This window comes from Rhincodon typus, chromosome 16 (genome assembly GCF_021869965.1).
Source record: "Rhincodon typus isolate 14 chromosome 16, sRhiTyp1.1, whole genome shotgun sequence".
In the NCBI taxonomy this organism is placed as follows: Eukaryota; Metazoa; Chordata; class Chondrichthyes; order Orectolobiformes; family Rhincodontidae; genus Rhincodon; species Rhincodon typus.
The window spans coordinates 11,179,246-11,203,298 of record NC_063347.1 but is presented as its reverse complement, the minus strand read 5'-3'; the positions used below and the strand labels follow the sequence as shown (position 1 = coordinate 11,203,298).

Genomic DNA, 24,053 nt, shown 5'->3' with positions numbered 1-24,053 from the left:
TGTGTTCATCCAGCTCTAAACCTTGTTATCTATATAAAATCAGAAGCATTATTTTGTAAGTGTATTTTTTTTTTTCCAATGCTAATGTCTCTCGTGGACAGTAACTAGGATCAGTATTTGGAAGCACAGTCTATTTTTATTCTTTTGTGAAACTTGGGTGTTACCCATCCCTAAGTGCCTAGAGGTGAATGGCTTTCTAGGCCAGTTTGAAGGGCAATGAAGAGTCACCCACATTGTTGTAGGCCTGGAGTCACACATAAGCCAGACCAAGCAAGGATGGCAGATTTGTTTCCCTAAAGCACATTAGTGAACTGGTTGGCTTTTTGACAAGATAATCACATTGTCACCATTATTGAGACTGACTATCAATTCCAGATATTAGTAAATATTTTTAACCATCCTGTTTGAAACTAGGCCTCCTCGCTCAAAAGTAGGGACACTACCATTGCACCACAACAGCCCTAAATTCCAGATTTTATTAATTCCAATCAGCTGCCATTTGAGCCCTTGTCCTCAGAGCATCTGCGTGGTTTCCTGATTATTAGTCTAGTGACATTATCGCTATACTACTATCGTCAATACTTCACTATCACACTGTTTTCATGGCAACAATAATGAGAAAAAGACATTTTTAATCACTTCCCAGTCAATCATTCCTTGTTGGAATTGGTTCAGCTGCACTGCAGCTGTCGATATTCCAGAGTATGTTTTATGAAAAACCTTGATCGACCAGAAAAATTCGTTGAGGCTACCAATCTTACTGAACCCTTCAGCTTTTCTCAACAAAAGTCCCACTTTAACCCGTCTAAAAAATGATACCAGATTGTTTTCCAGCAGGGAGCTGGCCTGTCCAGCCAACTTGACTTTAAATAGCATTTCCAAGAATGTTACCTCTGGCAGACAGAACCCTAGTATTATGGATTTATTTCTGTCCTGCAATAATTTCCTGTCCCCACGACCACTAAATTGGTGAAGTTAATCTAAAAGTTGAGAATTGCAAGCCAGATGTTTGCAAATCCAAATTGCAGTTTCTTCTGAATTAGTTTCTCCTGAAGGCTGCTGAGATTTCACTTATTGAACGTATTGCGCTGGAGACAGTAAGGGAGAAGTTCTGTAACCTAATTTTGCACACCAAGTGGTTCAAGTACGAAGTGCCCTGCCTGTTGGAGGCTGTTTAATTAGGACACTCAAGAGGACATTGGATGCATTGTTTTGCATTGTAATTGTGCGTGGACATGTGGGGAAAAGACAGGAGATTGGCACTAGATAGTAAAGTCGGACTATTAGCTAGTACAGGCACAATGGGCCAAATGGCCACTTTCTGCACCCAAATAATTCTGTGACGCTGTGGTTCTAAATTTTCAGAACCTTTGCTAGAAAGGGCATAAAAAACGTAGGAGCGGGAGTGGGCCTTTCAGCCCCTCAAGCCTATTCCACCATTTAATGAGATCTTGGATGATCTGTGATCTCACTCCATATAACACAGTGTGAAGCTGGAGGAACACAGCAGGCCAGGCAGCATCAGTGGAGCAGGAAAGTTGACGTTTCATGTTGGAACCCTTCTTCAGAACCTGAGACGTCAACTTTCCTGCTCCTCTGATGCTGTCTGGCCTGCTGTGTTCCTCCAGCTCCACACTGTGTTACCTCTGACTCCAGCATCGGCAGGTCTTACCATCTCTCACTCCATGTACCTGCCTTTGACCTATATCCTTTAATACCTTTGCTTAACAAAAATTTACCTATCACAGGTTTAAAATTAACAACTGATCCTGCATCCACTGCCTCTTGTGGAAGAATATTCCAAACATCTACTGCCCTCTGAGTATAGAAGTGCTTCCTGACATCTCTCCTGAATGGCCTGGCCCTAATAAAGACATAGGGTCATAGAGATATACAGCAAGGAAACAGACCCTTTGGTCCAACTTGTCCATGCTGACCAGATATTCTAAATTAATCTAGTCCCATTTGCCAGCATTTGGCCTATATCCCTCTAAACCCTTCCTATTCAGATACCTATCCAAGTGCCTTTTAAATGTTATAATTGTACCAGCCTCTACCACTTCCTCTGGCAGCTCATTCCATACACGCATCTCCATCTGCCTGAAAAAGTTGCCCCTTAGGCCCTCTTAAATCCTTCTCCTCTCACCTTAGACCTATGCACTCTGCTTTCGGACCCCCTCATCCCAGGGGAAAAAACCTCATCTATTTACCCTATTCATGCCCCTCATGATTTTATAAACCACGAGAAGGTCACCCCTCAGCCTCCAACGCTCCCGGGAAAATAGCCCCAGTCTATTCAGCCTCTCTCTGTAGCTCAAACTGTCCAACCCTGGCAACATCCTTGTAAGTCTTTCCTGAACCCTTTCTAGTTTCACAACATCCTTTCTATGTATGCCCCCTAGTTATAGAATCTCCAACCAGTGGAAATAATTTATCTTTATTTACCCTCATACCTTGAAGAGTTTGATGAGATAACCCACTAACCTTCTAAATTCTGGAGACAATAGGCCAAATTTGTATAATCTCTCCTCATAACTTAACCCCTGTGGTCTAGGTCAAAAATATGGATGACTTTGGGATTGAGGGGATAGAGGGTTAGGCTTGGCTTTTACACACAAAAAGAAACAGCATTCACTCACTATTTAAACTCAAACTGAATTACATAACTTGGCCACTTTGTACAGATGTGCTGTCCTTGTGTCATAATAGGAGAGATTAAAAATCACAATTCTCTTTTCCTTGTCAAGAAACAAAGAATTGATCTGTATATAATAGGCAGGTCGTGTACTAATAAAATGCTGTGGCCAGATATTTTCTAATCAACCAGTTCAAAGATGCTGAGAGATAGTAGGAACTGCAGATGCTGGAGAATCCGAGACAACAAGGTGCAGGGCTGGATGAACACAGCAGGCCAAGCAGCATCATAGGAGCAGAGAGGCTGACGTTTCGGGCCTAGACCCTTCATCAGTTCAGAGATGCTGTTGTACACTCCTGGCGCAGGTAGGTCTTAAACCTAGGTCCCATAGTTCAGAGGTAGGAACACTAGCACTGCACCAAACAATCCCTAATATGGTGGCTAGAATCCATTTTGATGCGTGGAGAACACCTGATTCCACTTGTTGACATTTTTAACCAACCTTACAGAAGTTTATAAAATCATGAGGGGTATAGATAGAGTTAATGGTGGATGTCTTTTCCCTAGGATGGTGGATTTCAAGACCAGTGGCTGTGTTTTTAAAGTGAGAGGAGAGAGATTTTAAAAAGACATGAGGGGCAAGTTTTTTATACTGATGGTGGTTTGTGTGTGGAATGAACATCCTGAGGAAGTGGTAGATGTGGGTACAGTTACAATGTTTCAAAGACACTAGGATAAGTACATGAATAGGAAAGGTTTGGAGGGATATGGGCCAGGAGCAAGCAGGTGGGGCTAATTTAGTTTGGGATTATGTTTGGCAAAGACTGATTGGACCAAAGGGTCTGTTTCCATGCTGTATGATCCCATGACTCTATGTATTATGACCCACCTCAGGTGCACAAGGGACTTGAACCTGGGCTTTCTGGTCCAGAAGTAGGAACAGTACCCACTGTGCCACAAGAGTCCCCTGCCCCTGTGCCACTTATAAAATTACTGCAGAGAATAGTGCTGTTAATGACATTAGGTGTGAGTCGCCCGCTCTAATTCAGATTAAAGTGAACCACGTCTCTAATTACAGGCTGTTCACAACCCTTTTTCCTGCATCATCTTTAATAATAAGGTAAGGTATTTATTTTCTCATCAGTATAAAGATGTAATCAAATGGAGCATTTTCCATTTTTGCAACCTTTACCTGTTTGGATTTATTTTGCACTCTTTCATATCCAAAACAATTTTGTACCTTGTGTCCTGTTGATACATATGAGCTCTGCCGTTAGGATATGTTAGGTCTTTGGGATAATAGTCATTTAATTACCAAATGGTACAGTCAGCACCACCAGATAAGATGTGGCGCCAGTTACATGCTTCCACTGTCATGTTTTCTCCCTCACTGTCTCTCGCTGTCTCTCTATTTATCAGGAGGTTGCCAGGAATAGACGGCTTGAGTTATAATGAGAGGCTGGATAGGCTGGGACATTTTTCCCTGGAGTATAGGAGGTTGATCTTGTCGAGGTTTTGAAAATCATGAGGGGTATAGATAAGCTGAATAGCAGGTGGGGGATTTTAAGACTAGGGTGCATATTTTTAAGATGAGAAGAGAAAGATTTAAAAAGTACATCAGAGACAACTTTTTTAAACAGAGAGTGGTTGGCAAGTGGAATGAACTTCCAGAGTGGTGGATGCGGGTACAGTTACAATGTTTAAAAGACATTTGTACAAGTACATGAATAGGAAAGATTTGGAGGCAGGTGGGATTAGTTTAGTTTGGGATAATGGCTGGCATGGACCAAAGGATCTGTTTCCATGCTGTATGACTCTAAGACTCTCCAAATTAGGTGTGCATATCTTTTGGTTAATCAGAAAAATATTCACAATTGATTATTTTTAACAATAACTCCATGTTTTTAATTTTCTAAAGGTTCCTAGTCAATTTTGAAAATAGCACATGACAGGTTGGACTTGTGTCTGGTCATTTTTATTTGCAACTTAAACTGAAACATTGCAAACATGCACAATGCCACTCAGTGAAAGGTAACATGGCTATGCCTTCAATATTTTCCAGTAAACTTAAAGCAAAATACTAAAGAGGCTGTGAATTTGAATTAAAAACAGAAAGAAATGTTGGAAAATATTCAGCAGATCAGACAGCATCTCTGGAGAGCAAAACTGGGTTAATGCTTCAGGTCATTGAACTTTGATATAGGTCAGAGGAAAACTTCAGAAGTTCTGGAAAAGAGGGAATTTGTCTGTAACCTTAGGTGCTCTATCGACAGAAGCTGCTGACCTACTGTAGAGATAGTGAGAACTGCCGATGCTGGAGTCTGAGATAACAAGGTGTGGAGCTGGATGAACACAGCAGGCCAGGCAGCATCAGAGAAGCAGGAAAGCTGACATTTCGGGTGGGGAATCCGTCTTCAGAAAATGTCCAGCGCGTTCTTATTTCAATATTTAATGCTATAATTGTCATACAGAACTTGAATATTGTTGAAAAAATACACTTTGTTAAAGCTATTAATCTTGCACTCACTAGGACAATTCACAACAATCCCAATGTAAAGGGGAACAACATTGTTACACCGTGAACAAAATATGCTGATTGGTTTAAGACTGAGATTGATAGATTCGTGATCAGTAAGGAAATCAAGGGTATGGGGAAAGGGAAGACGATGCACTTGAGGAAAGTTGGATCAGCCATCATCCTATTGAATGGTGGAGCAGGCTCGAGGGACTGCATAGCCTATTCCTTTTCCTATTTCTTCTGGTCTTATGGTCTCAGTATTCCAGCGGTGATCTGACTAGGCTTTGTATAGTTTTAGCAGACTTTCCTACTTTTATACTTCATTCCTTTTGAAATAAAGGCCAACGGTCCATTTGCCTTTCCCTTTACCTGCTGAACTTTCAAGTTAGTTTATTTGTGATTCAAGTACTAGGACTCCCAAATCCCTCCGTGCTGCAGCTTTCTGCAATCTTGCTCCAGTTAAATAATATTCAGCTCTTCCATTCTTCCCGCTACAGTTTATAACCTGACATTTTTCCCACATTGTATTCCATCTGGCAGGAAACGTATAAGAATCTGAGGGAACTTGACAGGATGGATGCTGAACGGATGTTTCCCTGTGGAAGACTCTGGAACAAAATGGCACTGTTTGAAAATCATGGCTTTCCTATTTTAAACTGAGATGAGGAGGTCTTTTTTTAATCTCAATGAGTTGTTAGTCCATAGAATTCTCTTCACCAGTGAACAGTGAAGGCTGATTCAATCAATATTCTCAAGGCCAAGTTGGATATATTTTGGAATATAAGGTTCAAAGATGATGGAGAGTGACAGACTGGAAAGAGATATTGTGGCCACAATCAGATCTGCCATGTTCTTCTCAAATGGTGGGTTAGGCCCAAGGGGCTGAATGGGCCTCCTCCTGCTACTGTTTCCTGTGCCTTCCTGCATTCAGGGGTTAAATGGAATAGACTGATGAACTTAACATCTTCAAAATACAGAACTCTGGCTCAATCTGTCAAATAGTTATCAAAGTATTTCATTTGTTGCGAATTTCATCTCTAGTCTCCATCCCAGATCAAGGCCAGGCTCTGTCCTAATTTACCCACACTCAACATAATCTCTCTAGAATACTATAGATTGATTGACTCTAATGCTGTATTTTAGGCTTGGGTATAAAGACCAGCATTCATTTTAATCTGAAGCCCATCTAAAAAATAGCACATACATCCTGTGCACTTCTTCTGTTATAACTTCCTGTGTCCACAATTATAATGGACACTGATTAGATACAATTGACACACTATAGTTTCATCATTCTTCCAGTGCAGTACCAGCACTGGCAGGAAGTCATTATGTTTTAAGCAGGAAAAGTTTATGCAGTCAATTGTCGTTATGTCTTCTTTTATCCTTTCATAGATTGTGAATCTGGCTTTTTTTTCACATGTGGAATGTGGGTGTCACTGGCTGGCCAGTATTTATTGCCCATTCCTAGCTTCCCTTGAACTGAGTGGTTTGCCAGGCCATTTCAGAGTGTAGTTAAGAATCAACTATTTTGCTGGGGGTCTGGAGTCACATGTAAGCCAGACCAGGTTAGGATGAGTTGAAGGGCATTAGTGCACCAGATGGGTTTTTCTGATATCATGGACATCATTAGATTCTTAGTTTCAGATTATGATTGAATTCAAAATTCACCAATTGCCATGGCAGGATTCGAACCCAAGTCCTCAGAACATTAGCTGAGTTTCTGGACTAAAGGTCTAGTAACATTACTGCCAGGCCATTGCCTCCACCTATTAGCTCTGGCTGAGACAACATTGATTACCTGTCCCTAATGACCCTTGAAAAGGTGGCGGTGAGACACATTCTTGAACCACTGCATATGACATGTAAGTGGACAGCGTTAATGCCAAGAGTATTTTTTAGGTAGGGAGTTCCAGGATTTTGACCCAGTAAGGTTGTAGTTCCAAACTTTCCAACTATCATGATGTTCAATACAGTGGTCTTAGAAAGCTGAACATTTAAGAACATTTTGTTTCTAACCTCATGTTGTGACCTTTTGGGTTGCCTTTGATCAGAGTCAAACTTCAAAAATGGATTCAATTATCTGATTCAAACTATGAATAATGATTCCTACTTTCTGGATAATATTTTTAGAAACAAATGAGGTCAGTTGATAATTGCTGCAGGTGATATGGATGCAAATCATACATTCTGTACTATTTGTATTTTCAATTACTTTATATATGTATATAAATATCCACAAAAAGCCAAATAAATGTAAATATTTACTGCCCACTCTACTCTCAAGCACCAGCAAAGTGATGAAAGGCAATTTTGATTCGTGTTACGGATTGCACCTTACTTACAAATAACAAGCTCACCATAAGTTTGGATTTTGCCAGGATCGCTTGTCTCCTGACCTCATTACAGCCTCGGTCTAAACACACACAGAGCAGCTGAATTCCAGAGAACTGGTGAGAGTGACTGCCCTTGACACTAACACAGAAGCACTTTAACAAGGATGCAGCAAGCAGTCCCGGTAGAATTGAAATCAGTTGAAATCAGGGAGAAACTCTCCACTGGCTGGAGTCTCAACTGACACAAAACACAATGGTTGCAAACGTTGGAGGTCAATTAGCTCAGCTACTGGCCCATGCTGCAGTTCTTTAGGGCAGTGGTCCAAGATTCCCCATCTTTGGGTTTTACAACACTGACCTTTCCCCACCCCCACCCTCCCATCAAGTGATCAGAAGTGATGGTTGCATTGTATTCAATTCCATTTGCAACCCCTCAGATACTAAAGTAACACGAGCCCAAACAAAGCACAGGCTGGAGGAAATTCAGTCTGGGTTGATAAATGGTAAGTAACATTCATGCCAGGCAATGGTCACCTCCATCAGGAAAGAATTTAACCATCTCCTCTTGACATTCAATCCATTTAGGGGAGGCAACAACGTACTGGTATTATCGCTGGACCGTTAATCTAGAGACCCAGGTAATGTTCTGGAAACCCAAGTTTAAATCCTGCCACAGCAGATGGTGGAATTTGAATTCAATAAAAATATGGAAGTAAGAGTCTAATGATGACCGTGAATCCATTGTCGATTGTCTTCAAAACCCATCTGGTTCACTCATGTCCTTTAGGGAAGGAAACTGCCATCCTTACCTGGTCTGGCCTACATGTGACTCCAGGCCCACAGCAATGTGGTAGAGATGGGCATAAATGCTGGCCTAGCCACTTTCTGTGAATAAATGTAAAAAATCCATCACTGCCTCCCTCCTCACCAATGTTCTGGGGATCACAACTGACCAGATGTTTCATTTGATCGGCCACATAAATACCAGGACAGGTCAGTACCTAGCTATTCTACAGTGAGTTGCTCACTTCCTGACTCTCTGAAGCCTTTCCATGGTCCAGGGGACATACATTGTGAGTGCAATGGAATTTGGCACTCTGACACTGTCTCTGACATTGGTACTGTATCATGACTGTACAGTAAAAACTCACCAAGGCTTCTTTGATAGCACCACACAAGCCCATGACTACTATTGGTTAGAAGGACAAGGAATATCATGACCTCAAAGACCTGAACCTGCCTGTTTTAGAAACATATTGCTGTACCATCATCGCCACTTGTTCAAAGCCCAGCTGATCATCCCAAACACTGTTGTGGGAGAATCTTCATAGATGGCAATAGCTCACAAAGTCAATTCAGTGCCACCATCTTCTCGAGGGCAACTAGGGATGGGCAATAAATCCAAGTCTTGTCAGTGATTCCCACATCTTTTGAATGAATTTTAAAAATCACCCCATGAGGTTGGGTTAAATCCAAACTCAGGTGTGAGACATCAGTGTACAAGTAGCCTTTCACATTTCCTACATATCAACAATTTATAACCAGGAGCCTCTTATCTCTGCATGTGCAATAATAACATTCTAGAATCATAGAATGGTCACAGCACAAATGGAGAAGATTCAGCCCATCATTAATGGTGGTTGTCTTTTCCCTAGGATGGGGGATTTCAAGACTAGGGGGTACATTTTAAGGTGAGAGGAGAGAGATTTTAAAAAGACATGACAGGCTAATGTTTTTACGCAGAGGGTGGTTCACATGTGGAATGAACTTCCTGAGGAAGTGGTGGATGCAGGTACAGTTACAACATTTAAAAGATACTTGGATAAGTACATGAATAGGAAAGGTTTGGAGGGATATGGGCCAGGGGCAGGCAGGTGGGACTGGTTTAGTTTGGGATTATGTGGACAGGTTGGACCAGAGGGTCTGCTTCCGTGCTGAGACTCTATGTCTCATGGAATCATACTGAACAGAACAGGCCCTTTGGCCCAGAGATAGCAAGAACTGCAGATGCTGGAGTCAGAGATAACACAGTGTGGAGCTGGAGGAACACAGCAGGCAAGGCAGCATCAGAGGAGCAGGAAAGCTGATGTTTCAGATTGGAACCCTTCTTCAGATGGGCCCTTCGGCCCATCGAGTCTACGACACTAAATCAACACTTTCTAGCATTAGGCCCAAAGTCATAGACAGTGTATCTGTGCTGGTGCAAATTATCTAGTGCCCTGACACTGCTTTCTCCCGTAACTTCAAAGGCTGAGTTTATTTGAAGAAGTCCAGTTTCTTTCCCGCTATGTTAAGATTGCTCTAAAGTGTCTAGTCGGTTATTTAGCCTGGTTAGTCCCTTGCACTGAGAGACGCTCCACTGATAGATCAGCATTTGTAGTAAGAATTGGATGTTGATCTGAGAACCATGAACTCAGCAGAAAATTGGGGGATTAATGTTGGCTTTTGGAATAAAAAAAAAGTACATCCAGTTGGTGGAATTGCAGAACACATTTTCAAAGACTAAATTGAGCCATCAACAGCAAAAGAAGATGCTGGAAGTCACACAGATGGGAATAGACCTGCTTAAAGTTGAGACTGAGGTATTATCTCAAAGTAAACTTGCATCTGCTTGGAAAATGCCTGACATATCAATGCAGCAGACAACTTGCAGATTTAATTTGCAGGAGGCAAGTTCACAGACTGTCACCCATAATTTTAATTGCTTCTGTTCACTATTAAACCCCAACTGAATAATATTGTTGGAAACGTTTGTATTTGTTCTGGATATGATGTCAATTTTCTTACTATTTGCAGTAAATTAAGTGTAAGTCACCTTTATAAATATGGGACGAGTTATTTAAATATTTTAGCTGGCGTTTAAAGTGTCCCCAATGTGCACGTGGCAGACCCATTCAAAAAGATAGCGAACCTGCACTATTCAGAGCATTGTATCAGAGGCTTAGTCTCCTGCTCTGTACCTTGCATGGACACAGCAAATGGCCAAAGGAACTATAAGTTATGGAGCCCTTGACTTAACTTCTTGTCTGATAGATGGCACCTCCAAAAATGCAGCTTGTCTTCAATACTTCACAGAGCGAGTTGGGCCTGTTTCCGTTCTAGCTGACACTATGATTCTAAGTGTTTGCACTTAGGGTTTTCAAAAATTAAAGTCTGATTTGGCTGAACAAAATGGAGTGATGTAACTTGTCACATTGCTCCAGCCCTCCAAATACTAGTGGATTGACCCAGTTAATGGTTTTGACAGGGGCTTGGACTTTTTTAAATGAAATAATTTAATGATGCAGATCTTCCTGGCTCTGGGTAGGGTTCCAAACTGGATGTGCAACACAAGATGCAGGCATGACCCCACAGAATTATCAATGCACGGAATATTTGGGCATCTGATGGGCAATTCCCCTGCTCCCTGGGACCTTCCAAAAAAATCTCCAACTCCAAATTAAAGTCAGACCATTCTGACTTACTTATCTGGGAGTTACATGTTGTATAAGGTAATGTATCTAAAAGGGTTAATGTTGGAGATTGCACCATCCAACAGATGATGTAGAAAGGACTTGGGTTGGGAAAAGGAAGACTAGGTTAAGATCACAAAGAAAAAAGACTTATTTCCCCCAGGTAACCCAATAGTCTTAGTTGCAATGTCTATTTCACTGATGTAACTTGATTGCTATTTTCTCTCAGTGCCCTGGCTGATATTTATCCCTCAATCAATACCCAAAACATTAAGTGGCCGTTCACATCACTGCTGTTTGTGGGACAATGCTGTGTGAAAATTGGATGCATGTACGAAAAAGATTACACATGACAAGCAATGCTGCCTGATGGCCGTATAAGCTGCCTGAGGATCCGTGAAAGGCAATCAGTGTGCCAACACATTGACTTCTGTTTTCGAAAGCCGTTACTCCACATGGATCTCAGAGGTCCATACAGAAGAGAAACAATTAGACAGAACGTAATTGACAAGGGTAGTTAATTGGCTGAAATGCATGCCATGAATGCAAGGTTTGTAGAGCTTTTTTTTGACTAGAAGCTTCAAATTCCACTGCCCTTGAGGAGTGTCATAAACAGGTTGATTAAAATAACTGTAAATGTAAGGTCTCATGATTTTATTTCATTCATTGCGATGGTTTTGAAATAAATTCCTGTTTTGTAGTTACTTACACACTAGTAATGCAAGTGTAACACATTAGAGTTTAGAAGAGTGAGAGGTGATCTTATTAAAATATATACATACAGTCCTAAGGGAGGATACTGGGAGGATGTTTCTTCTTGTGGGGAGGCTAGAACTGGGAGGTGTAAGTTAAGAATAAGAAATGTGTTTTTTTTTAAGACAATGAGGAACAGTTGTTTTCTCTCTGTCAGTTGTTAGTCTCTGAAATTCTCTTGCCCTGAAAATAGTGGAGTCTGGATCATCGAAATTATTTGACAGAGAATTAGGTAGATTTTTGATAGAGGTGAGTTTGGGTTAGGGGAGGCAAGGGCTCAGACAGGAAAGTGGGGCTAAGACCACAGCCAGAGTCAGAGTCATAGAACTGCACAGCATGGAAACAGACCCCTTGGTCCAACTCATCCATACTGACCAGATATTCTACATTAATCTAGTCCCATTTGCCAGCATTTGGCCCATATCCCTCTAAACCCTTCCTATTTTAAAGGCTGTAATTGTACCAGCTTCCACCACATCCTCTGGTAACTCATTCCATACACGCACCACACTCTGTGTGAAAAAGTTGACCCTCAGGTGCCTTTTAAATCTTTCCCCTCTCACCTTAAACCTATGCCATCTAGTTTTGGACTCCCCCACCCTGGGGAAAAGACCTTAACTGTTCACCCAATCCATGCCCCTCATGATTTTATAAATCTCCAAGAGGTCACCCTTCAGCCTCCGATGCTCCAGGGAAAATAGGCCCAGCCTATTCAGACTCTCCCTATAGCTCAAACCCAGCAACCCTGGCAACAAGACTTGTAAATCTTTTCCGAACTCTTTCAAGTTTCACATCTTTCCTAGAGACCAGAGTTGAACGCAGTATTCTAAAAGTGGCCTAACCAATGTCCTGTACAGTCGCAATATGACCTCCCAACTCCTATACTCAATGCACTGATCAATAATGGCAAGTGTAGCCAAATGTTTTTGAATGGTGGAGCAGGTTTGAAGGGCCAAATGGCCCAAAGCTCCTCCTAAATGGTAAGGTCTGATGTTCATATGTTTACACCACACTTGTGAGCATTCTGGGGTCAACTAGTGATCTGCTAAGAATTTGGAAATGAAAGACAAGCCGAACTTCTATCTGATACATCGGGCAAAACTGCATAATTTAAAGATATCCATCTCCTTTAACTTACTAATATGCAATACAAACTGCAACATTGTGATTCCTCATGCATTACTTATAAGGATGCACTGTTCTCCTTGTTCAGCCTGACATGGAAATGTAGAACATATACAGAGGACTGAGCAGCAGGATTTGTCATTTGTCCCTGGAGTCAAAAAAGGACGATGTGACCTATGAGTTTTACACCCGCTGGATTTTTATCTTGAACACTTAATAGATCTCTGTTCTCTTTATACAATATACCAAACTAATATTTAACTCAAATTTGTTCAGCCCAGAGTGGGACATGGGGTGAATGTCTATCAATTTTAGAATCCAATTTAAATGGCTACCTCAAGCTAATCACAATGACACTAAGAGGGCAATCTCTCGCAAAGGATCATTGAATCATGCAACACAGCAAGGAGGCCAGTCAGCCCATCAACTCTCTAGTAGTTTATTAAAGAGCTACCAATTAGTCCAATTCCTCTGCACTTCCTCTATGGCTGTGTATTTTTTATTATTCTTTTTAAGCAGATATGTAATTCCATTTTGGAAGTTATTAATGAATCTATTTCTGTCACCCTTTTAGGCAATGTCTTCTAGATCATAACAACCCACATCCAAGCATTATCATCAATTATTTTAAACGTGTGCCCTTAGGTTACTGTCTCTCCTGTTAATACAAACAGTGTCTTCAAAGCAGCCAGAGGTGGGTGAGTCGGGTGGGGGTTGGGGGAGGGGGGCATCGTTGGCTCTCAGGGACATGAGAAATTTCAAACAGAATGCCCCTTTCCCATGGCTGTGGCAGCTACAGACTCATTGGAGCAGTGCGAAGTAAACTTAACCCTTTTATCAACTTATTTATACCTTAGCTAAAAGTTCTTGATGATGTCAGTGCACATCCAAAATTGGGTAGGCTTTCATTCCCCAGCACAATTGTTCCTTGGCTTCACAACACCAGTCTTGTTTCATGGCACCAAAACCAACGTGACTTATCGCAAATTGTGCGACATGCAATGTGCTTGTGAAATGTTATCTTTCTGTCACAAATGTAATTTACATATCTTCATTAACCCAATATACAGTATAGGTAACACTGTGTAAAGTTGGATGTATCCTTTTATACTTATATGGAAAGTAGGAGCAGGAGTAGGCCATTCAGCCCTATACTCTTGCTCTGTCGTTCAACGTTTTCAAGGAATTGAGTGGCACGGTGGCTCAGTGGTTAACACTGCTGCCCAACAGCACCAGGGACCTTGGGGCGATTCCACCCTTAGGTGACTGTCTGTGTGGAATTTGCACATTCTCCCGTGTCTGTGTGGGTTTCCTCCAGGTGCTCCCACAGTCCAAAGATATGCGGACTAGGTGGATTGGCCATGGAAAATGCAGGGTTTTTTGGATGGGGTGGGTCTGTGTGGGATGCTGTTTGAAGAGTCACTGTGGGCTTGATGGGCCGAATGGCCTGTTCCACACTGTAGGGATTCTATGATTGCATGAACATCAACAAAGTTGACTCAGATGGGACTGAGGAGGCAGATGTTAATACAAATGCTTGACATGTTCCCATGTGTTGCATTTAAGGTCAACATCTTGTGGTTCAGTGGATAGCACCCTGTATCTGGGCCAGATGCTCTGGGTTTGATTCCCACACCAGGACTTGATAGTCAGGCAAGTTGTACCCATCACATGGCCAAGCAGATCGATTGTCAGTTTGTAAATATGGCAGGTGGTAAGAGTGAGCGAGTTTCCTGGTCAGCCATCCTGCAGAAGGCAATGGCAAACCACTACACTACTTTGGCCACAAGTGTGCACCAATCCAATGGACGTCCATGGTTCTACCCTGGGAAAAGAGGACAGGAGGAACAATAGATGAACAAAACTTCTAGATCGTGCTCAACCCAGTTTTAACTCTGAATAAGAGAAAGGGTGTTGAATGAGTTTAACATCTCACACCGTGAGGTAGCCAATAGCTAAGGTGGTCAGTTCAGTGACCTTGTCATTAAAACATGATTAATTGAAAAATATTACTATATGACTATAAGCATGAAGTCTGAAGTCAGTTAAGGGTAATAGTGAAATCCTAGTTGAGTGGATATTTCACTTGCTTGTAGCTGCATGTATAAAGATTCCTTATGATTTCATTTGGACGTTCTACGTACCTTATTTAAAAGGCAATGTCAGTAACAGTAAGGAGCCTTGAGTTTCCTGTCATAGTTATCTTGCCATATTGCAAAACCCATTTTTGTTACAGTATTGATTTAAGTATAAAATCAAAAATAAAAAATACACACAACAATTCAGTCTGAAACACGTCAAAGGTCTTGTAAGCTGCTTCCATTTTTATTCAATTAATTAACAACTGGGTTGAAATGGAAGCCAATAGAAACATTCCAATTTTATCAATATCGGTCTACTGTCTCCACTGAGCAGGGTCCTCATATACTATTCCAGGAAATTGGAATCATTTAACATGTTCACAAAGGAAGATTGAATATTGGTGTTCAATATTATGCGGAGTTTGAGAGGGCAAATCAGGAGGAACTGCTTTCATTCCCAGGAAGGTCAGTAATCAAGGCAGGTAGATATAAAGGAGTAAATTACTGCAGATGCTGGAATCTGTACTGAAAACAAAAATACTGGAGATCACAGCACGCCAGGCAGCATCCATGGGGAGAGAGACCAAGCTAATATTTTGAGTCCAGATGACTCTTCATCAGAGCTGATGTGAAGTGTGGAGGGGACAGCATTTATGTATTGGCGGGGTTTGGGGTGGTGTGGGGAGTGCTGGGGAAGAAAGGGCGTTAATAGTGCACATTAAGTAATTAGATATGTATTTGAAAGGAAAAACATGCAGCACTAAGAGAAAAGCGTAGGGGAGTGAGGCTGGTTAGATCACCCGTTCAAAGATCTAGTACATGAACTGAATGCTGTCCAATGCTGTATCAGTCTAAGACTAGTTAGCAATGTTTTGACCACTGCCAGTTTGAGTCCCTTTCAGTGCTGTTGTATAAAAGACAACAGCCTTTCATTCATGTGATGTCCCTTGATTTGCCCAAAGATATTATCTTACCAACGTTTTTCAGCAAGTGAAAGGATCATGCTGCAATTTTGAATGCTCTGTCGGATTGATTACCACTGTAGCAATGCAACCATATCCGGCAGAACAAAGAACCTCTGAACAGACTGTTATCCGTAGAATTGATGTCGTGTTCTGGCCACATTTTGACCAATCTGGAAGATGATTGACCTAGTGAGAAAAAAAATTTCCCTCTCATGCACACAGGTTGGACTTGGGCTACAACCACCCCCTATGATAGTGGGCTCCACATTCTTACCACTCTTTGGCTGATAATGTTTCTTCTGAATTGCATATCGGGCTTCTTGCTGACCAGCTTTCTATTTTGATCTCTAGTTATGATCTTTCCCACAAGAGGAAATATTCTCTCTGTATCCACTTTTCTGGCTTCCAATTTTTGGTGTCAACAACATAATCTTTCATGGCCTTGGTTTCAAAAAGCTCTTCCATCTATTTGTTAGTCACCGCCTTTTATTATGAGTACTTGCAGTTCAGTGTCATTTCAGTTTGAATAGGAATCACACAGAGGGTGGTGCATACATGGAACGAGCTGCCAGAGGAAGTGGTAGAGGCAGGTACAATTACAACATTTTAAAGACATTTGGACAGGTACACGGATAGAAAACGTTTAGAGGGATATGGGCCAAATGCAGGGAAGTGGAACCAGTTCAGTTTAGGAAACCTGGTTGGTATGGACAAGTTGGGCCGAAGGGTTGTTTCTGTGCTATATGACTCTATGTTGGAATGTTGTTGGAATGTAAATTGGATAAAATGACAATGCTGCGTCTGCATAGACCTTGCAAAGATAATTTTTAAGTCCAACATCTTTATAAGCAATACATGTTATGGACCAGACCAAATCCCCTCAAAATATATGAAGATAGCTTAGATCCTAATTTTTTCTTATTTTAAAGGCATGTGCCAGGCGTTGCATTCTGGATGCAATTCGATTGGTCAAACTACCAGATTTGAAGGAAAACACACTTTATTCATACACGATAGTTGAAATACAATAAAAGAAAGAAGAAATTGGGATAACTTAACTCCCTCAGAAAACTTAACAGAATAATAGGTTATTTAACTACTAAACAGTAACATTTCCAATATAGCAACATCCCATAAACACGCTCTTGGCAAAGGTAAATATAGTAAAATAGCTTGCCTCACATGCGATTCCAACAGCAGGAAGAGATCCTCCAGTTTTTAACTGTAACAGGGAGAGGAAAACCAGCTTCCACATCCAGCTTCAAAACACCAGCATCAACTGCTACTGAAAAGCTAAAACTAAAAATCTTGGCTCTGGGGAGGCTTCACACCACCCATTCAGGCTGCTTCTACTGTTAAAAAAAAAATTCCAGGGCTTCTCAAGCTGTTTACTCTATTGAATTCAAATAGACACCTCTACGCCTCTATCTTAAAACCTCTCATCAGAAAACAACAGGATAAAATACACTTCTTAAAAGCTATAGTATCATCAATTACACTTCCTCGCTAATTGCTTTGGATTTGCTTTCTTTGCAGACTAACAACAGCAATGCCTTTTGGCTGCATAACGCTCGGTGACAAAAAGGATTACAATAACCCCTCGGACGTAACGGACAAATATGATTTGGGACAAACAGTCAAAACGTAAGTATACACCAAAGCCATTGAGGGATTATATGTTGGGTTATAATTTCTGCCTCCCTTTCGCTTACGCACAGAAAAATGTGCAACTCAAGAGTAAATTAGAAAACTTAGCAATTGGAAATAGGAAGCAGATGGATGTGAACAATATTTGGCACTGGAACTTTAACCAGACCTAATGCGACTTTATAGAATAGTAAATCTAAAGATGAATCACATTGATAATTCAAGGAGACATAGTGAATTTGGAACTTGCCCTTTCACTTCTGGGTCTTGCAATAGAATCAAATTCGTTGAAATAGAAATCTCTGCTTTTTGTCAGTAGTAAAGGTCCTATATTTTCGGTAATTATAGTTTCAGCAATTATTAGAGTTAAGAACATTACTAAAAAGTATTGAGATAGAAAAGACCATTTGGCTCACCAACCAGTATAGAGGGAAATAAGATATTGGATTACATAGGGGAAAGAGCAGCATTGAACTTTAAATGTGGTTAATGGGTTGCTGCCTATAGATTCCATGTGAAATGTCTCATTAAGTTTTGGTTGCCTACACACAGGCAGAAAGGTATTTCTCTCGAGTGTTTAGGGCAATGAATGTGTTGATTCCAGGTACTAGAAAGTAAAGTTACGGAACATTTGTTTTAAATGGACAAGTGATTCCAAGGTGACCCATTTAAGGATTTCAAGATTCGGAAGGGACCCAACAGCTTTGAACCACTGAAGTTTACATGAGCTGATAATACTGCAAAATATGCAGGCATGATCCCAGATTTGATCCAAGTGTATCCCTGGTCTCACAGAACATGCAGCATAATAGGACATTCAACCCTACTGAGGGCAGCATTGTAGCACAGTGGTTAGTACTGCTGCCTCACAGTGGCAGATCTCTGGGTTTGATTCCAGCCTTGGGGAGTCTGTGTGGAGTTTGCACATTCTCCCTGTGTCTGCGTCGGTTTCCTCGGGGTGCTTTGGTTTCCTCCCACGGTCCAGAGACGTGCAGGTTAGATGGACTGGCCATGCTAAATTGTCCATAGTGTACAAGGATGTGGGGACCAGGTGGATTAGCCATGGAAAATGCAGAGTTACTGGGATAGGGTACGGGGCTGGGTTTGGATGCTCTTCGGAGGGTTGGCATGAACTCAATAGGCCAAATGATCTCTTTCCGCATTGTAAGGATTCTATGATTGTAGTCCATGTTTGTGCTTATATCTGACACATGCTTTCTTCTGCTCCATCTGCCTCTCAGCCTATTTATTTTCTGTAACATAACCGTCTACTTTCCTTTTTGGAAGCAATTTGCCCATGGTGGCTCACTAGTGAGTTTGAATTGTTCTCTGAGTGAGGAACTTACTCCTTACTGATTATTAAATCTAATGGGGAAATATTACATATCCTTAACACTGACTCCAGTCTGTGTGAAATATCATGGCATCGGGTCAAAGATGGTCAAGGGAACCTCTTATCATTACCACCCTTTGCCCCAACTTCAGCTGATGAATCCATCCTCCTCCACAATGAACACAAATTTGAAGAAGCACTGAGGATGACAAGGGCACAAAGTCTTCCCTGGTTGGCGGATTTGAATGCCTATCCCCAAGAGTGGCTCAGTAACACCAAGGAGGCATTGGCCTAGTGGCATTATCGCTGGACTGTTAATCCAGAGACCCAGGTAACATTCTAGGGACCCAGGTTCGAATCCTGCCATGGCAGATGGTAGAATTTGAGTTCAATCAATACCTGGAATTAAGAATCTAATGATGACCATGAATCCATTGTCAATTGTCAGGGGGGAAAAACCCATCTGGTTCACTAATGTCCTTTAGGGAAGGAAACTGCCATCCTTACCTGGTCTAGCCTACATGTGACTCCAGAGCCCACAGCAATGTGGTTGACTCTTAACTACCCTCTGGGCAATAAATGCTGCCCTCATCCCGTGAATGAATAAAGAAGGAAAAAAAAACTACTAACTGAGTGGGTGGGACCCTAAATGACATAACTGCAAGATAAGATCTGTGGAAGTTGGTAAGGCAAGTAACAGAGGGAACAAACTTACTTCATCTTGTCCTCACCTGCTATAGAAGAAAGTATCCATGACAGTTTCAGGAGGAGTGACATTCTTATGGAATCTTCAATCTTCACATTGAAGATACCCTCCATTGGGTTGTGCAGCACTACTATTGGGATAGATTTTCAATTCACCTAGCAACTCAGAACTGGGCACCCATGAGGCACTGTGGGCCATCAGCAGCAACAAAATGACCAGCATATCCCTCACTCCACCGTTAGTATCATGCCAATGAAGAGTGCAGAAAGGTATGCCAGGAGCAGCACCAGGCATACCTCAAAAAGAGATGTCAACCTGGTGAAGCTTATTATAATTTATGTTACAACCTGGCTTGAGACCTGTAAATTTTTATTTAAGTGGACAAAATTTGAGATCCCAGGTACTTATGAAGAGAATAAAGCAACCTTATTCCACGGTTTTGAACAAGCGACAGTAAAATTTGCGATACAAAGTCAGAATTCTAACACAATCTAGGACATATACAACTTATATTCTAACATCAGAATTAACCTAAGTAAAATATAGGTAAAAAAACAAACTGTGGTTGAATGCCCCACAGAGGACAAGAAATAGCAAATGCTATCAAGACAGATCCCATGGATTTTTTAGTACCCCCTCAGATGTTAATTACACTGTGGTTTGTCAAATCTCATTAAAACGTTGCAAGAGATTCAAATTTTTCTCTTCCAAGAGCCTAGCTTCCAAACTGCTTCTCAAGGCAATCCATTAAGGGCTGCCTCAATAGCTGCTCATATTCTAGAAACTCACCCTCCTTTACTGGGACTATATTTTTACTTTTTAAAACTTTGTATTCCTATCCTAAACTGTTTATTTTACTCTTTCAATTCTGTAACAAACACTTAAAGTATCTGTACCTAGGTACACCAAAGCAGCAACATTACAAACTTTTCACTGCACTCATTCAAGTGCACATGACAATAAAGGCTATTCTATTCTTCTATTCTTTTCCCCTGGATGTTTTGAACTGCACTGCAGTCCCTACTCACAGACACAACTCCAAACTTTCACAGACTGCTAGCTTCTCCAAGCTAGTACTCATATGGTTTGTTTTCTGAACTCTACCCTTGCTCAGCTTCACCAAACAAATTTTCATCTCCTACTCTCTGCTGTACTGAAGTATTAGTTCCTTACAGGCTTCTTCTGAGCTGCTCACAGCTTCCAGGACATTCCTGATTCTCCATTCCAGCACTTAGCTAACATCTGCTGGCTCCATTGAGTCCTAGCTGCACAGAGCTATCCAACCATCTTGGAACTTCTCCCTGAGCCCAACTATATACAGCCAGTGACCTTCTCAGCAGCACTTGACTGTTTGAAGCCTGTCGCTGACTCCCTCTCTGACTCTAATTGACTGTAACCTTTGAATTGCTTTTCAGTGATCTGTGAACTGTTTTATGTGACCTGATGAAAACCTCACAACCCCCTCCTTGTTCCTCAGCAATATTGACGATAACTTTTTTTGGAATCGTCAAATGTACCAATCCCTAGGAACTCTCTGTTCCTTGAATATTACAATTTCCACCAATTGTTGGCATATGTAATACTAATGGACGCAAAAGTCATGGATTCTACCATGAGCAACAACACATACATGCCAAAATAGGAGCTGGAGCTAAGCGATCCAGTAACCACTGGATTTGATCTAAACTCTCGCAATCCTCCAACATTCAGCTGTTAATGCTAGTGGATTATTAAACACCTACTTGGAGGAGGGTCCTCCAATCCTCAAAGATGGGGGAGCCCAGCACATCAGTACAAAAGACAAGGCTGAAGCATTGCAAGTACCTTCAAACAGTAGTGCTCAGCAGGTGGAGGTCGCCAATGCCACAGATGCCTACCATCAGCTTATACTTTTTACTCCATGTAATATCAAAATTGCCTGAAGGTATGGGACACTCTGATAACATTTCAGCAAAGCACTTGTGCTCCCAAACCTACTGTGCCCCTAGCCAAGCTGTTCCAGTACAGATACAGCACCGGCATCTACCCAGAAATGTGGGAAATTGTTGTGTCCACAAAAAATCTCCAGGGCATTGGCTATGAGGAAAGGTTAAAAAGACTAGAATTGTTTTCACTGGAAAGACGGTGGCTGAGAGGTGACCTGATAGAGGTCTACAAAATTATGAGAGGCATAGGTAGGGTGGATAGTCAGAGGCTTCTTCCCAGGGTTGTAGTTTCAATTACAAAGGGGCACAAGTTCAAGATCAGAGGGGGAAAGTTTAAGGGAGATGTGCAAGGGAAGTTTCTCATGCAGAGAGTGGTAGCAGCCTGGAATGTACTACCAGAAGAGGTGGTGGAAGTGGTCACAATGAAGACGCACCTAGATGGGTACATGACTAGGAAGGGAATAAAGGGACACCGATCGAAAAATGGTAGGTTTATTTTTAGATTAATTAGGGCATGATGGTCGGCACAGGCTTGGAGGGTCGAAGGGCCTGTACCTGTGCTGTACTTTTTCATTTGTTCATTTATTTATTCAAATCCCACCTGACCAAATACCACCCCATCAGTCTAATCTCAAACATCAGGGATGTGCTGGAAGGCATTGTCAATAGTGCTATCAAGCAGCAATTGCTCAGCAATGACCTGCTCACTGACACCCAGTTTGCTTTACACCAAGGGATACTTAGGTACTGACCACATGACAGCCTTGGCACAGACATGGGTAAAAGAGATGAATTCCAGCTTCTGCCCCTTGACATCAAGGTGTCATTTGACCAACAATTGCATCAACAACCCAAGCAAAACTGGAGTTAGTGGGAAAGAGGGAAAGAGAAAGTTGGTTGTGATTGTTGAAAGTCAATCTTTCAGTCCCACAAAATCTCCCTGAGAGGTCCTCAGACTAATGTTCCAGCCTGAACCATCTGCAGCTGCTTCATTGATGATCTTCCCTCCATCATACTGTCAGAAATGGAATATTTGCTAATGACTGCACAATGTTCAGGACGATTTGCAACTCTCAGAGACTGAAGCAGTCTATGTCTAAATGCAGTAAGACTTGGACTATATACAAGTTTGGGCTGACAAGTAACAAATAATGAGCGTCAGGCAATGACCACCTTCAACAAGAGAGAACCTAACCTCTTGATGAAAAGAAAAAATGCTTGGAAATCACAGCAGGTCAGGCAGCATCCATGGAGAGAAAGCAAGCTAACATTTTCAAGTCTAAATGACTCTTCATCAGAGCTGAATTGAAATGTGGAGGGGGCAGAATTTATGCACGGTTTGGAAGGGGAGGAGGGTGATTAAGTCAGATTAAGCGATCAGAATGTGAGAATGGCCGAACAATGGTGTGTCTAATTGTCAGATTGGATAGAGCAGACTGTGAACCTACTCCCATTCCTTCTCTTTCTTTTAGCTTAACTTATTACATTCTCTGTCACCATGTCCTCTCTTCCCACCTACCTCCACACACACACACACACACACACACACACACACACACACACACACACACACACACACACACACACACACACACACACACACACACACCTGTACCCCAGTGGGACTGTCTGTTCCTTCCAGTCTGGCAGTTAGACACACCATTGTTCTACTATTCTCACATCCCAATCACTTAATCTGAACTATCAACATCCTTTCTCCCCCAGCACTCCACCCTCCCACCCTGTGCATAAATGCTGTCCCCTCCACACTTCACGACAGCTCTGATGAAGAGTCATCCCGACTTGAAACATTAGCTTGCTCTCTCTCCATGGATGCTGCCTGACCTGCTGTGATCTCCAGAATTTTTCGTTTTAAATACCATTCCAGCATCTGCAATAATTTTCTCCTACTTTTTCTCTTGATTTTCAGTAACAGTATCGTCACTGAATTTCCAATAATCATCATGCTGGGAGTTACCATTGACCAGAAACTGAATTGGACTAACCATTTAAATATTGCAGGATGGGATAAATTCAGACGCTAAGAATTCAACAGTGACTAACTCACCTCCAAACTCCCCAAAGCCTGCCACCATCACAAGTCAGGAATGTGATGGAATACTACCCACTTGCTTGGATGAATGCAGCTCCAACAACACTCGAGATGTTCAATGCCATCCTGGACAAGGCTATGTTTTCATTTGGCACCTCATTCACCACCTTCAACATTCACTCCCTCCCTCACTGACTCACAGAAGCAGTAATATGTACTATCTACAAGTTGCACTGCTGCAACTCATCAAGGTTCCTTCAACAGTACCTCCCAAATCCGTGACCTCTATCATCTAGAAGGAGAAAAGGAGAAGGGTAACAGATACGTAGGAAAACTACTTACTTCCCAGTTCCCCTTCGAGCCTCTCACATCATCCTGACTTGGAGCTATGTAACCAGTCTTTCATTGTCACTGGGTCAAAATGCTAGGACCTCCTTCTTAAGAGCAGTATGAGCTTGCATACTGCACAAGGAAGCAGTCAGGAAGACAGCTCACTATCACTTTCTCAAAGGAAGTTAGGGATG

At 41.7% G+C, this 24,053-nt stretch overlaps 1 protein-coding gene across 1 annotated transcript in view; it reads left to right on the top strand.

The window, feature by feature from the left end:
• camkva (CaM kinase-like vesicle-associated a) overlaps positions 1-24,053 on the top strand; it is a 124,242-nt gene that overhangs the window by 23,623 nt on the left and 76,566 nt on the right. Inside the window, exon 2 of the mRNA XM_048606688.1 lies at positions 17,402-17,509. Within this exon, the coding sequence (XP_048462645.1) occupies positions 17,415-17,509 (95 nt within the window). The 5' untranslated portion in view covers positions 17,402-17,414. The remainder of the gene's footprint in view (positions 1-17,401; positions 17,510-24,053) is intronic.